The sequence below is a fragment of the Dendrobium catenatum genome, unplaced genomic scaffold (genome assembly GCF_001605985.2).
Source record: "Dendrobium catenatum unplaced genomic scaffold, ASM160598v2 fragScaff_scaffold_1061, whole genome shotgun sequence".
NCBI lineage: Eukaryota > Viridiplantae > Streptophyta > Magnoliopsida > Asparagales > Orchidaceae > Dendrobium > Dendrobium catenatum.
The window spans coordinates 2,762,269-2,779,427 of record NW_021319523.1 but is presented as its reverse complement, the minus strand read 5'-3'; the positions used below and the strand labels follow the sequence as shown (position 1 = coordinate 2,779,427).

At 36.7% G+C, this 17,159-nt stretch overlaps 1 protein-coding gene across 1 annotated transcript in view; it reads right to left on the bottom strand.

Annotated features, from left to right (window-relative positions):
* LOC110098507 (profilin) overlaps positions 1–8,643 on the bottom strand; it is a 16,033-nt gene extending 7,390 nt beyond the window's left edge. The window contains exon 1 of the mRNA XM_020825361.2: positions 8,432–8,643. Within this exon, the coding sequence (XP_020681020.1) occupies positions 8,432–8,554 (123 nt within the window). The 5' untranslated portion in view covers positions 8,555–8,643. The remainder of the gene's footprint in view (positions 1–8,431) is intronic.
* Positions 8,644–17,159: the final 8,516 nt, after the last annotated feature.

Genomic DNA, 17,159 nt, shown 5'->3' with positions numbered 1-17,159 from the left:
TAATAACCCCCCCACCCCCGCCCCCACACCCACACACAAAAATATGCACCTTGTCCTCAAAGTGAAAGGATGAAAACAGTTTCATGATCATCTTGTATGACTCCCATGTGGCTTCGTACTCCAACAAGTCCTTCCACTTGATTAGTACATCCTGCACTCGTCTCCCCTTGGCGCACCCACTTCTCCTTCCAGGGGCTCCAAAATACCTCCATGTCTTATGTCAAGTCATGTGTAGTGAAGATGGTGTGTGATCTCCTATCGCACATCTCAACTGTGAGACATAAAATACTGGGTGCAATGCTGTCGAATGTCGTAATCCCAATCGACAGTCCACTGCTCCAATGCGCTCCAAAACCTCATAAGGCCCAAAGTATCATGGGGGAAAATTTCACATTTGTCCTGCTAGCTAGTGTTTTATGCATGTAGGGTCTCAACTTCAAGTAAACTATATCTCATAATTCGAAGTGTACTTTTCTCCTGTGCTCATCAGCATTCCTCTTCATGATCTATTGTGCCCTCAATAGATATCCCTTGAGCTCTGCTAATATCCTATCCCTCTCCTTTAAGTATTGATCTACATTGAATACTGGTGTAGTATTATGCCCATAATGTATCAAATGCGGAGAATATCTCCCATAGAAAATCCTGAAAGGAGTTGTCTGTGCTGCTAAATGTTACAAAGTATTGCATAAATACTCGGCCCAAGCAATCCACTTTGCCCAACTCTTCGGCGTATCCGATCCAAAGCATTGCATAGGTCTCCACAATTCTGTTAACCACCTCCGTCTGGCTATCTGACTGGGGATGGTATGCCATGCTCCTCTTCAGGACTGTTTCCTGTAAACATAACATTTTTTTCCAAAAATGGCTGAGGAACACCTCTCTATTTAATACAATGGATTCTGAAAAAACCATGTAAACGCACCACCTCCCATTGAAATAAGTAGCCACAAAGATGGTGATGTAAGGGTGCTTCAAAGGAATCAAGTGTGCATGCTTGCTCACATGATCCAATACTACCAGTGTCACAGAAAATTCATCCGAATGCAGTAAACCCTCGATGAAGTCCATCGTCACCTCCTCCCGCACCCTCTCCAGCAGAGCTAGAGGTTGTAGCGATCCTTCTAGTATAATGGCCGAGTACTTGTTCTGCTGTTACACATCACATCTCACTATCCAGTCCTCTACATCTTGGCACATCCCCACCCATTATAACTTAGCGGATAGCCAACCTAGATTTTGTTGAACTCATAAGTGTCCTCCAATTGTGAGATGAATTGCAATAGCTTAGGAATGTACCTCAATGCCCTTGGTAAGACGAATTCCCCTGATGTAGCAGCTAGGCCCCCCTCAACATGAAACTAGGATGACTGTCTGGGTCATGTAATAACTCAACTCTGATCTTCCTCAGACCCTCACCCTGTTCACTTTACTATCTCAGAGCTTTCCAATCTAGGACCATAAATACTGATAGAGATGTCAACTGTGGTTCGTCTGTCTTCCTTGCATCTGCTACCTTGTTCTCTAGTCTTGGACAATACTGGATCTCAAAATCATATCCAAGTAACTTGAATAACAACATCTGATGCTCCTCAGTCACCATCCTTTGCTCCAGCAAGAATTTTAGACCCCTATGGTCTGTTCTGACGATAAAGTGTTGCCCCAACAAATAGGGTCGCCATTTTTGGATAGTTGAGGCCATCGCCATCACCTCACGCCCGTATACAAGCTTGAGTCTCAACCTGATCGTAAGCACCTGGATGAAATAAGCAATGGGTCGATGTTCCTATATAAGTACTGCCACAAGCCCATATCATGATATTGTCATTCTTCAGCTCCTTAATCAGTGGTCATGCCATCATGCCATACTCTCGCATAAACTTTTGCTGGTACCCGGTGAGACCTAAGAACCCTCTCAACTCCTTCAAGTTCTTAGGCACAGGCCAATCCAACATAGCCTCAATCTTGGATTGTTTGCCGCTACCCTGCTCTGCTCACCACATGACCTAAGTACTCCACATGTGGATGCGTAAAGAAATATTTCTTCAGGTTAACAAACAATTGGTGCTCTCTCAAAGTCTCAAGTGCAGTCCTCATGTGAGCTACATGCTTTGCCTCCATATGAATGTAGATCAAGAAGTCATCAAAAAATACAAAAACAAACTTCCTGAGATAGGGTTGAAAAACCTAGTTCATAAGGGAATAAAAAGTGGCCGAAGCATTGGTAAGGCCCAAAGGCATTACCAAAAATTCGTAGTGACCCTCATGAGTTCTAAAAACTGTCATGTGTACATCCCCTGATTTCATTATAATTTGGTAGTACCTTGACTTCAGGTCAATATTTGAGATGATAACCACCCCAAACAGTTCATCCAGTAGCTCATCAATCATGGGAATATGAAACTTGCCCAGCACAATTTTCTTGTTTAGGGCTCTATAGTCCACATAAAACCTCCAACTATAGCCCTTTTTTCACCAATAAAATTGGGTTGGAAAAAGGGCTCACACTAGGCTTGATAATTCCTTCCTCATGCATCTCTCTAATGAGCCTCTCTATCTCATCCTTCTAAATTTTCAGGTATCGATACAATCAGACAATGATAGGAGAAGCTCCCTCCTTCAAGTTAATGGAGTGTGCAAGCTCCCTGGGTGGTGGCAATCTGCTAGGCTATTAGAAAATGTCAGGAAAATGCTGCAAAAGATGATGTACACACTCAGTGACCTTAATGACTCCTAATCTCGAACCTCGTCCTAGCTCTTCAGCTCCACCAAGTAGCCCAGCCTTGCTCCTGTATTGCCTTAACCATGGTTTTAAGTGAAACCATAGTTTTGTACATATTGGCATCTCCTTGCAGCACCACCCTCTTCCCCTCCACCTGAATTTTCATAGTCAAAGATTTCTAGTCCACCTTCGCCTCACCAATCATCTGTAACCACATCATCACTAGGATCATATCACCATTACCCAAATCTAAGGGAAGAAAATTCACTACTATCTGTAGGCTCTAGAATGTTAGCACCAATCCCCTGCAAATTTCCCTACTCTTCTCCACCTTTCCTGTCCCCATCATGACTCCAAAGCTCCCCGTATCCACCAACTTTAATTCCAATTGGTCCTGATGAAGTTGTGACGCCCCGCTATACACCAAGACCATCATTGGTTACTCTTTGATTTGTCCCCTCACCTTCATGATGTGATTTGGAGTAAATCTCATCACTGAGTTAATGGATAATTTCACCAGATCAAGGTATAAGTGCTCTCATACCCTTCTGCTTCCTCCAACTCCTCGATGTAGATCTCCTCATCATCACAAACCGTAAGGACCTGGAGTGTACGGTCCTTGCACCAATGGCCTGGTACATACTTATCATCACATCGGAAGCACAAACCCTTCGCTCTCTTGTCATGCACCTTTACCCTGTGAGGTGCTTGAAGTTGGCCTCAGGGCCAACTCCTCAACTCTTCCACCACGGTGCCTCCCGCTAAAATGACATTGTCCGGGTCGTTGGTGCCAATGAAGTCAAGGCACTCTTGTAGGAGCCTCCCATGACTATGCTCTTCTTGGTCCTCTCAATCTGTCTCTGATCCTTAACCATCTAGGCTAGCTCCATCATCTCCCACAACCTCCTCAGCCTCAACAATCAGAGGTCTACCCGTATGTCGAGTTTTATCCCATTCATGAAATTTTCTTCCAACACCGCCTCCAAAATCCCCCTCAACCGTCCCAACAACAACTCAAATCTCTCCATATACTCCATGATTGTCCCCTCCTGAGTTAAGGCAAAGAATTGCTCGTGTAGGCCTCTTTCCTGAATGGCTCGGAAACACTCCAACAAGCAATCCTTAAACTCAGGAGCCCTAAGAGGTGGCTATTGATGAAAGAAACTCTACTCATCGAACTCCTACTGTCCAATCTCCTTTCCCTTAGATTCGACAAAGGGAGTCCTGATCAAATCTTTGTTAGGGTTAGTAACCGGAACCGCTAGTGGAGTTTTGATTTGTATCACCATGAGCTTCCTCGTCATCTCCTCTAACCCTCCAAATCGTCTCTACATCCGATTCTCCATGACTAAAACCTTCCTTTGATGGTTGAGAACTTCTCCTCCATCCCGAATTTGATTTGATCCATTTCGCCTTCCAATGCATCCACCTTCTTTGCTGTCATCTCTCCAAAATGTCATTCTAATACAAATCTAATGCAACGTGGAAGCAAAGACAACAAAATTGATAAGAAGAAAATGCAGGGACGCAAATATGGGGGTTGATTTTTATCAATCGAACAATAACAAAAGATACAATTGATCTATTATTCGAGAGGCAGATCGACTCTACCATAAACCCAAGCAGCCACTAGGAAACATACACCAAAAGAGGAAAAATAAACTTAGCACCCATAAGATGAAAATCCTAGACAAAACTCCCCCTTAAATAGCCATAACACACAATAAACACAATTAAATCTTCCTAAACATCTTCCCCTTGTTTCCTCCTCCTTACATAATGAATAATAACTCCCTTGGGCCCCACAAGGAGGGCTAAAATTCCCCCTTCTGTTGCCCCTGATTTCGCCCAGACAAATGGTTAGGCCGGCCTGCTGGGCCCCCTGGTATATCACATTACTACACTATTTCTCAAGTTTATCTTTTGAAATTTCGCATATATCATTCACTAAATTATTTCCATCATCTAAGAATGTTGGGACTAAAGACCTGACTCCAACTAAAGTTTAAGCAAAAAACAAACTAGGTCAGGTTGGATCCATAAATGCAATTAAAGGTCATCCTCCCTATAATTAATCAAGAGGCTAGAGCAAAAGCTTTGCACCTCAAAATTAAGAAGGTCGAGTACAATAAAGTAGTAATCCAACTTGAAATCTATTGTGACCAACTTTATTTTAGAAATATTTCTCTCTTACTGACTATTTGAATATGAATCATGCTATATTTCATGATATTTGTTACTCACGATTGTTTTTAAACCTTTTTAAAATAAGCTAAATTATATGACCTCAAAAATGTGCACTGATCCTTTGCATAGGAATATTTTCTCAAATGCAATTGCCGAGTGCTCTTAAAAGTAAACAGGACAAATCAATCAGAACAGCCAAATAAATCTAACACTCTTTTAGTAGCTCCAGCCAAATGTTACAAAAAAAAAAAAGAGTTTAACAATATACATTGTGTTTCATCTTAGTACACAGAATCAATCAGTTGAGCAATTAGTTTTCTCCAGTAAAAATATTTGTTGGGCAGGTCTAGCAAACAAGCTAGCATTGATGTTAAACAAATATGCATAAATTTTATACATCTCTACTGTATGTACCCGTCTACTGTATGTACCTTCCAGGCTGCCATGGTGGACATGTATTATGTAATGCATTCATAAACATCAATACCACTACGGCATGAACATTCGTTTCTCCTCAATGATTTGGTGGTTGGAGTCGTTGCTCGTTGGTTCTCCACGTTTATTAGTGGTTCTCTTCACTCTTCACACATTAGTTTTTTTTATAAACTTCTTTCTGGTTCATGTTGCTGACTCTAGTAATTTCTCATTCACAAGCTTTTGATCCTCAGTATATCCTCTGCATGATTATTGGTGTCTCATATTCAAACTCCATCCTGAGTCACATTGACTCCGCACCCACGGCTTCTAAATAGCCTCTTAATCTCATGAATAATCTTGATTATTAACTTTTCTTTCATCATTCCATTCCTTAATCTTCATTCTTTTTTTTTTTAATTTTCGAATAGAAAGAAAATATTATTGTTGAATGTATCATTATATATGTTGAAGTTATTCTCAGATAATGTTTAAGTTTGGTTAGTTAAAAAATTATTGTATACACAAAATATAAGTATTATATATACAAGTCATGAGTGCTCCGGTCAATAAAAATGTCGCTTAGCTTCTCATTTTGCATATTGAACCAAAAAGGAACCCTTGCAAATCGCATAGTTCTTAGCATTTTGAAAAACAATGATCTAATGTTATATAATATCTTGAAGAGCCAATATTTTCTCTTTAAGTTCGTTTGGGATGCTTGTTCATCTTCCCTTCAGAAAATAACCTCCATTCATGCTACCTCTTCAATGTGATTAAGTTTTGACACTTATTTAATTCTTACCATATTTGCTACATTCATGGAAATATACTCACTATAATGTAGAATTAAGGCTACATGCATAAATCCTTTCTAAACCTTTAGAGCCCTCCATACATGCTAACTCACAATCTCCCTTCAACATGATTAAGTTTTGACACTTGTCCATTAATCTTACTATATTTGTTACATTTATGGAAATAAACTCTCTATAATGTTGAGCTAATATTGCATAGATAAATCCTTTCTAAACCCCACATCAGTGGGAAACCTCGTGCAAAGGGTACACCGTTTTACAGTAGCCATTAAACTATTCCAACACCTAAATTCCAACGCAAATGACCCTAGAACGTTTTCATCCTCAAATCCAACATCTTAATGTTGATACTTGATACGTTGAAAGTTTTGTACAAACAAAATTGAAGGTGCTCAAAAGATACCAATTTTTGCTTAAAACTCCCAACCATAATCACGATTTCCATAGGTAGCAATAAATAGCTAATCAAAAGGGAACACAAATATTGCTCAACTTTTCTTTCCATGACAGTAATGCTCATGAAAAGAGGATAAACTTTGAATACAGTGACAAACCACTTCATTAAAGTGTGATATCTAAAAACCAAGCTTTATAGTATAGATGTAGTAAGCAAAATTTTGAGATCCAATATTATGGATTTGATTGTCATTTGACAATCCAAATTTGCATGTAACTCACCAATAAACTGCATGAGTACTCTTATCCAATGTTTTCATATTTATAGAAAATCAGATGGGAGTCCAAGGGAAAATAAGATTCATACACCAACACTCTAAAAACAAGCTAGATTGACAACATTAGAAAAAACAAATCTCTTAATCAGGATTATGGGTTGTCAACTCTCAAAAGCCTCAAGTCTTTCCCAGATTCTATAAACAGTTAATTGTAATAATAAGAGAAAAAAAAAAAGAGAATAGAAAAGTTCACACGCTACAGCTGTATCATGCTAAAAGGAATCTTGATAAACCAATCCAAGCAAGGGCGGAGCTCAGGGTAATTAAGGGTCTATAACTGCTGATCATCAAAAGTAAATTCTCTTTAATATCATAAGGGCTTTTGGTAATCCCCACACTCATTCAATTAAATTTCCCTTCAAACTTCACTTCAAGCATGAATGCTCAGCACTCAGCTCTCTCTATCTATGCCTGATGTCAATACACTCACTTCTATCATTCTCTCCCAATTCTGATGACTGACTATCACACATATCTCCCTCTCTCCCACAAACTCACTCCCGTCTTCCCTACCTTACACCGATACCGATGCTCGCACGTCTCTCCCTCTCTCCCAACTCCAACGGCCAACACACACACATCTCTCTCCCTCTCTCCCGACGAAGGTAACGCCTGCACAACTCTCCCAACTCTGACAGTTAACGCCCACACATCTCCATCTCTCCCTCTCTTCTAACGCCGACCGTCGATTTAAGGTAAAATTTCTTTTCTTTTAAAAAAAAATGGTCTCTTTAATTTTATCAATTTAATGATTTGATCCCAGAAATATAAATAAGAATACATAGATGTTGTAGTGAAATGGTAGGCATTCTTTTGTTCAATTTCAAGTTGATGCATCAGTTCAATATAAATTTATACCCATAGTTTGTTGGGGTAGTCAAAAAATTTGAAGAAGAAACAAACAAGCTAATGCGCGCTACTTTCTTCATGGTGTGCATTTAGGAACATAATTATAGATTTCTATATGCTTAGAAAATCTGTATCAGTTCCAGCAAATACATTTGAGGCTCCATGTTTTTTGCATGTGGCAAGAGGTCAGTGTGCGGACAGACGCGATTATTTAATTATGGTTCATTTTATATGTTCAATTTGACGTGTACTAAGTAAAGCACTCCAAATCTCCCAAAAATATACTCGGCCGATGATGTGCCTTGATTTTTTATAGTTGTTTGCCAATGCTCGCATTTACTTGTTGTCCCGAAACATCGATGCATGGTAGAATCGGTGTTATAAATATGAAATGCTAGACTTTTGCTTGTAATTATGTATTAGCATTTACTTTTCTTCAATATTATTTAAATTTGCTCATCCTTTTTTAGGAGGATAGTTCGATCCAGTGCATGGATGGAATGCATGAAAGGTTTACATTGGAAACAAACGAAGCCAAAGCCCAATAACAAGAATTAAAATTCCGATCAAATCATCCACAAGAGAAACCCGCAGATCAAACCGCGCAGTAGTCCACACCAGATCTGATCAGATTCGATCATACGCCGGAACAGCAATTTGCAGAAACACGCAAAGGAAGAATCGAAAAGACAAAGCACACGATATACCTGCGGGAAATTATCGCTCTGAGCCCAGACACTGCCGTCGTGGCCGATGATGGCGGCGGCCGTCAGATGTTGGCCGTCGATCTCACACAACAAATGATCGTCGACATACGCCTGCCACGACATCTTCTATCGCGGTTTCTGTGGCGGTCTTCTCCCTCGCTCTCTCGCTCTTTCGCTAAAAATCGCGTGACGGGCTTTTCACTATTGCTTCCGGCTGAAAGAATAATAAATAGAGAAATGGCGACAGCGGAAGGACGAATCTTGATGCGGTAGGGCTGGATGGCACCTGCGCGGGTTAACTCTATTGTATAATATCATTCGCGTCCGGGTCTTTTTTTTTGGTTAATTTTGTGGGTGTGGCAGTTTAAATCGGCCGAAAATGTTAGAAGAGGGCCACTTGTTATTTACCGGACTGTCAACGTGTATGTTTGCCGACGCCGGATTAGCCGGAAGAAATATTTCTCATATTTGTATAAAGCACATTTATTAGTTTTTAATAATTTAGTTTGTCAAATTGTAACTTTTCCCAAGAGTATAAAGTATTTTTAACTCTATTATCAAGTTGTTATAATTTTTTTAGATGTTATTCTCCAAAGTCAATCAAAAGATGTTAAGTCTTTGTTGAAGTCGTCCCAAACGAAGCCTAAGTCTCCCAAGACCAAAAAACCGGCCAACCCCAAGACCCAATGGAAAACCTATTTGCCTCCTGAATTATTAGAGGCTTTAATGGTCATGATAGGGTTATTAACCGTCAACCATTGTTTTTTCTTTTAATAAGGACCTGTTTTGTATCCTTGAAGCAAAAATAAAACCACAGCGAGTTTTTAACCCTTGATTTTGCAATAACCACATTATCTTCAATGATGAAGGAAACCATAACAACTTTCACCTCTCCCAACCTAGGAGAATTTGGATTCAATGGAAAAAAGGCACCACATCCTTTAAACTCATCACTACAAACACTCAATTTATTCATGGCCAAGTCAGTTGTGGCATCGGTCCCCTATATTCATCAATGTTGGTTATGCCTCTACTTATCTGATATAAAGAGAGCATCTTTGGAATAAGATCATATTCATTGGCTCATTAGCAAATCACCCTTGGATTGTTATGGAAGACTTTAACTGTTGTAGATTCATTGCTGAAAAAGTGGGGGGCAATCCTCTTTCCCCTGGGAAGCTCTGGGAGCTTAATAACTTGGTGTTTGAAATGGGATTCATGACATATCCTTAGTTGAACATAATTTCACCTTGACAAATAATAGAACCTACTGTCTCATTCATATAAAACTTGACATAACCCTTTTCAATGAGGCTTGGCTGGATGTCTTCCCCCTTTCTTACTACAAAGTTGAGACTTTTGGTTGCTTCGACCATAGTCCTGTGATTATTTAAACCCATGCTCCTCAGCTTATCAAACATATGTTTTTTCAAGAATTTTTTGCTTAAATTCAACTAGTTTTGAGAGGTCCTTGCTTCATCTCTCACGACTCATACCTAAGGGGAACCTATTTGTTCCTTTTATGCCAAGCTAAAACATTTAAAAAAGGGCATTAAAACCAAATCCTCAGCTTCTTCCAACAACATTACTATTGCCATTCATAAGCTTGAAGCTCTCCAAACTTATTGCCTTGATGCATTACTCTATGATCTCCTAAACCCTCCCTTAAATATTGCTGCTAAAAATATTAAAAACTTATTGGATTTCCACTATGATAATTGGGCCTGCTGGATTGTTCAAAGAGCCAAAACTAAATGGCTCTCCAATATTGAAGAGGACCTTAAATTTCTCTATGATAAGATCAAAGGTAGAAAGAACCGCAATTGTTTCAAAAAACAATTTCCATACATTCAAGTACTTACACTCTTCAAAGTGACATTGTCCAAGCTACCATTTCCCATTCCAAAGCTCTTTTCAACACGAGCATCCCTCTAACCCCCAACCCCCCTCTTATGCCTCCTAGAAACATGGTTCCCACACATCTTCTTCCTAATCTCATTGCTCTTATCACTGAATATGAAATTAAAGTTGTTGTGTTTGTTGCCCCAAAGAATGTGACCCCTAGTCTTGATGGATTATTCTTTGAGATTTATGTTGCTATATGGGATATCATCAAAGATACGCTTTATCAAGCCATCAAATATTTATTTTCAGCATGTACTCTCCCCATAAATGTCAAAGCCACAATTATAGCCCTCGTCTCGAAAACTAAGCATGCTAACTCGCTTTCATATTATAGGCCTATATCACTTTGCAATTTATTTTATAAAATTATTGCAAAATCCTTTCTTCAAGGCTTAAAAGCATCATGCCTTTTATTATTCATGAGAACTAATTTTGCTTCATTCAAATAGAATATTTATGGACAATTTCATTCTTGCTAATGAAATTATGAAGGAGCTTACTTTCAAAAATCATAAGAATTGTTTTTGTGCTAAACTTGATATCTACAAGGCATTTGAGATTGTCTACCATGACTTCATCATTAATATTAAATTGTGCTCACACACATTCATTATGTTGGTTAAAGCCTATATTTCTGATATTAATTTCTCTATCTATTTAAATTGTGCTCTAGAAAGCTTCTTCTCTTCCTCCTTTAGTTTAAGGCAAGGCTGCTCCCTTTCACCTCACCTATGTAATGAATGTTTAATCAAATCTCTTTGACAGTCATATCTCGAGTAACACTTACTGAGGCATGCCTCTAGAGAGCGTATTATCTCCCACCTCCTTTATACGGACGATTTACCTGTGTTTGACAAGGCTAACTGTGATAAGATTATTGCCCCTAAGAGTATTCTCGACTTATTATACTTTGTTGCTCGCCTGAAAAATAATACTTCCAAAAGTGTCATTTACTTCCTCATTACAAACTCCTTCCATAGGGTTCTTAGTAGCATTCTCAATATTCCTATTGGCAATTGTGTTATTACCTATTATGGGGTCCCAATCTCTTTTAGAAGGCTTTAAACAATTGATTTTCAACATCTTCTCAATAAAGTCATTTCTCTTTTTGAAGTTTGGAAAGCTAGAGCCTCTCCTTTGCTCGTCGTGTGTAATTTTTAAAATATAGCATATGTAGTACTATTGCTTACTAGATTAGGGGAGTCATTTTACCTAAAACTTGCTTGAAATTTCTCAAAATGCTTTGTGGTTGTTTCTTATATAATGTTGATATCAAAGTTAAAAAGAAAACCATGTCTTATCTCTTGGAATGATACTTGTATGCCCAAATAGTTTGATGGCCTAGGTATCCCATCTTCTTAATGTCTTATCTCAAGCATACAACTGTTCTCTCATTTGGAGGTTTTTAGTATCGAATGGCTTGCTCCCAAGTTGGTGAAAATTTAAATAGTTATGCTTATGGAAACCACTTTGCGGGAAGGTTTCTAAATTTTGAAACAACTTCATAATGTTCATGCTAGTTTTAAGCATTATATTTCTCTTGGTATTTCTTCCACTAGTAGACTTTCTTTTTTTGAGACTACTAGTGTGAAGGGAAAGTTATTAATGAAATATGGGATCTCTGCTCTCTCTTTCCTTTTTTTCTCATCTAAGATTTATATGAATTCTCTTATCCACAATGACAGATGGAACCTTTCTTCCCCCTTGCCTTCTCAACTTTGTAACATTATTGCAAAGACCCTTATTCTCCTTGATGATACTGCATCCTGTCATTGGATAAGTTATAAAAATCCTTTGCTTAAGGTGTTCACCAATTCATGCTATGATGTCCTCTCCACTATCAGTTGGTATAAATTCATATGGCACAAAAATTCATGCCAATCATTTTTCTACTTTCAAATCACTCTAGACTATGAAAGGTTTAAAAACTACTAATGCTCGTTTATTGAGAGAAATTAGAGTGGATCTTATTTTCTCTTAATGATTCAAAATTTGTTATTCATCGTTTTTTTAATGAGTGTATTTTCTTTTCTATTTTATGCCACTTTGTACCTCATGCTGCCAATTTTCTTTTATGCCCCAACATTCTTCAGGTCTTTGATTATCTGCATGAATCTAATAATTTTGTTGGATTGGAAAAAACAATTTATTTTACTTCTGTCTCAACAATTTTTTTTTTCCACAAGGGATTGTGATGTCTTTTTATGGGATTGCAGGTATATGCATTAGTTCTTTTTTATTTTTCTTTCTTCACTTTCATATTTCTCTTCTATATTCTAAATAGAAAGTGAAAGTAAAGATTATCTTTTATCCTTGACCAGTGGATATCAGAGTCTTCTCTCCACGCGCTAGCAAAGTTCTCCGAGCCTCCTTGGAAAAGTTTTCCATTCGGAGAATTCACAAATCTGACTCGGAGCTTGAACTTTTGTTGTCTATTTGTGATACTTCTTACTACATTTGGCATGAACATAATTGAAGGAAATTTGACATTCATATCTCAAGTCTCTACAAAATCAAAAATCAAATAAAAAATATCATCAAATTCAAACTTCTTAAGTGGAGAAATGTTTTTTTTTTTTTGCATGTGGGGATAGTTTTATGATTCTCTTAATATGTTGCTTTTTTAGGATGATGATGAGCTCTGGCCCATCTATCTGATGGCTTCCTCTTGCAATCCTTGGATGGCCTCAAACAACCGGCTCCTTGGATGGTTGTTGGCAACCGGATGTGCCTTATATTAACCTGATCTATTTATGATATATTGTGGATGAATTCTTGGACACTATGAGTCTAGCTCTGATTTTTTGCTTTTGTCATTTTGTTGATTTTTTATACCTCTTTTTCTTAGGAGCTATGTTTTTTGTTATGGCTCCTCATTTATGTAACAATTTTTTTTTATCTTCAAGCTATATTTATTTGCCTCATCTCCACCTTTTGTAATTTTTGTTCCATATAATGGGAAACGACTATGACCTCAATTTACCCAAAACAAGTTGCTATAATATCTAATTATTTTGTTAAAACTAAAATGTTTTTATGTATTTCATAAATAAAAACAAGGTAAATAAATAGATAAAAGAGAGGGAAAATATCATGAAGGTGCCTAGGTGACACATCACATCATTTTGGCTCAACATTCGTAGCCATAGAAAGCAATCTATTTCTTATCAATTTGCATCTCAATGTCTTGTCTTCTCACCTCATGTCATTGGCCCAACATCTTGAAGTAATTGACTTTATAAGTTTTCCAGTACAATTATCACTTCATGTCATTTTCTTAGAATTCATATCGACAATACTAGTTAACTCTTTTTGGAATACATGTCGTTACATGCTTGTATAAGGACAATATGTGTTGTTTCTCATCTTTCTAATTTAAAATAGAATTAGTATGCATTCATACAAATTTATCCATAGGCCATCAACAGGCACAAAAAGAAAAAAAAATTCCAGACAAATAAGTACTCCCTTACTTTTCATCTGTCTTCTAATTGTCTTCTTGCGCACCCTTCTAAAAGGGGATGCAATGCACATCATCACTAGGACATCCTCCTAGAGACCCTTCTTTAATCGACATTCCTCAAAAATAATAAAGATGGGTTAGCTTCTCCTCAAGCCATTCTTAAGATTCTTATGATCGAGTATCCTATAGAATAGTTGGATATGAGCTTCAATGCCCATCTTAAGAGTTAAAAAACGTCTCTCCACCTACAAGTATATCATTGCCAACTTAACTCATCATATCACCTTGTTGATAATTCAAGTCACCCATCAAATGCATGTCCATGAAATATCTTGTCACCACCTTACCATCTTTTTTGTCGCATATACAAGTCAATAACTTCGTATGTGTTAGCTATTGATTCCACTTAGGCACACTAAAAATGTCATCACCAACGAGATTGCATTGTCAGCCTCTTTGAGACAATATCTAGATGTCTCACATTAGGATGACTTTTTTCTCCCATAGAACACCATACATTAAATGGTCACGAGATGACACCAACTCTTGGTTTCACTCACTAGCTCATCAACCACAAACTTTTGTTCAACTCGATTGCTCACTCAATACTAACATATTCTCAATCCTTCAACTCAAAATTATCATCACAATGCACCTGTATTTTCTCCATTGCTCATGCAAACCAAGGCATGCTAATTATCATTGTTCCTCATAGCAGCCAAATCAAGGTTGGCAACCAAATATGCCAAGTACTCCAAAACCAAATTGCCTTTATCAGTGCCTTGGTGCCCACCTTTTATTTTGATCATCAACTCACCCACTTGTTTAATTGAAAATTCATTATGTGATAACTTTGAATCTAATTTAGCAATATCTATGACTTAAATCGAGCAAATATGTCGAATAGAGTCCTCTTAGAAAAAAAAAATTATTATGTATGTAAATAATTTTGTGAGAATTTAAAGGCTAGAAAAGATAACCTTTAAATTATAGTAATACAAGCTGAATTTTATGTATGCATTATTGGGCCAAGCTCTACATAGTAGCATAGAAGATCTTGAGGCTGAGAAATCTCTATTAATTTATCTTTTTTCTTTTCTTTTTTTTTTTGTTGCATCTCACATATCCTCTATCTAATGCTTTATATAACAATTTGAATAATTTTTAATACTTAATCATATCAATTATTTATGACTTCATGTGGTTGTGATTGTATATTCCTTATGCACATTCTTCATTAGGCTCTCCATAAAATTGCAAAAAAGGGTAAATTAGCACTTTTTAAAAACATTTACTTTCTAAATGATTTAAAACTCTTACAAAAATATTAATGGAAGCTAAATAAAATTTTAAATTAAAATTACAAACTAAAGTACACAGCATAATGCAACTTAGATGTTGAAGAAATGATTAATTTATATGATTGAGCATATGACCAATTAAATATAATGAACTCAATAGGACAATAGGCTATTCAAATTAAATTTAATAACACCAAAGTTATAATTAAGATAATACTCATTAAAATGATTATAAAAATATATGTTCCAAGTAAGTGTAATTAAGAGTTTTAGTAAAATAACTTTCTTTGTATAATATAATAGTATGAGTTATCATGATAATCATACAAAAATAAACTCTATCACATCAATTTTTCACAAAAAAATTAATTGAATATGTAGGTAAAATAAATCCAAGAAAAATTAAATAAGTTATAATGTTTGAGACACCACAATATTTACATGATTTGATCAAATTAAATCTATGACATGTGTTTGTGCGTAACCAATATCCAAATTAAGAATTTGTTTGTGACAGCTTTCTTATTGTTTTCTAATATAAAAATTTATACTTCAAGAATTTTTAAACTAGAAAGCAGTAAAAATACCGTCCCAAACGAAGCCTAAGATTCCTACTAATTAGGACAAATTATTACGTGCAAAAACCAGATATAGAGCTGTGTCCGGTTTGTCTCTGTGAACAGTAAAAGTGTTGTGTTTATCACTGCAGTTTTACTATTTACAAAAATAAAATAGGACACAGCTGCGTCCGATCTCCGCATGTAATAATCTCTCACTAACAAGGGTTTGACTTTTAAACTCCCTTCTTAATGGCCAAGAGGGCCAAGACAAAAATAATCATACATACCCGAGATTGACCCGAAAACTGAATTGACCCGAAAATCCGAGATTGACCCGTTTTTTTACCCGATTTTGACCCGAAAATCGAATATTGACCCGAATTTGACCAGAAAATTATCAATTTTAGCTCAAATTCGGGTCATTTGTGTCGGGTCGGGTTGACCCGGATTCGAATCAGGTCGGGTTCGGGTCTGGAAACCTGACCCGTTTTTAAAAACAGGTCGGGTTCGGGTTGACCCGAACAGTGCCGGGTCAGTTTCGGGTTCTACCCGAACCCGACCCGCTGACCCTAATTGACACCCCTAAATAGTGGTTGTTGGTGGTAGTAACTGGTGGTCGTCGGCGATGTCGATGACTGGAAAATACTAGAGAGCCCTCTCTTGTTCTCCCTTTTTTTCTCCCCCTTCAAGTGAATAATGAGGGAATATTTATAAGTTTTTTGGGAATAATATGCTCCATAAACATGAAGAAAATCTAGGACAAATTAGAAGTATTCCATTCAACAGTTTGTAATAATTCCTTTGATCATAGAGCTTCCAACAAGCATTTATATGCCTTAATATATATGTCAGAATTAAGTGATCTTGAGCTCATTGGATTCATTTTGTCGAGTCGCTCGACTCGACTATAAGCATGCTAGATTTGGATATTATTTGGATATTCAATTAATTCTTTGAAGTTTTAAATGCACTTCAATCTCTTGATTTGGGCTTATTATTTCCACGTCATCGGTTTTGTCTTGTTAAGATGATCAATATGATTATAAGTTTACTGAAATCGGAGTTTGGATGATCTCGAATTTAATTTTAAAAGTTTCATATTCATATTTACATTGAGATTCTTGCCAGATGAGATAATTTTTTGGTGATATATCAATCAACAAAAGCTAAGAAATGAAAAATATATTTTCTAATTATAAAAAGAAGAACCTAAAAACTATTTATTAGGCAAACATTTCTTTAAATTCTATAATAATCTAAAAAAAACTTTTGAAAATCATAAAACAAAATCTCCCAATTAATTATATTTGCTCAACAAGCTCAAAACTATTTAACACCTTATTATTCATGGTATATAGATTTTTTTAATTAACTTTTATTATTTTATTTGTTAGGTAAATAAAGTATTTATTTTGATTAATTATACAGTAATTTAACGTAATTTATTGTGGAATAATCTTATTAATTGAGTCATTCAATCACTCATATCAATGTGACAA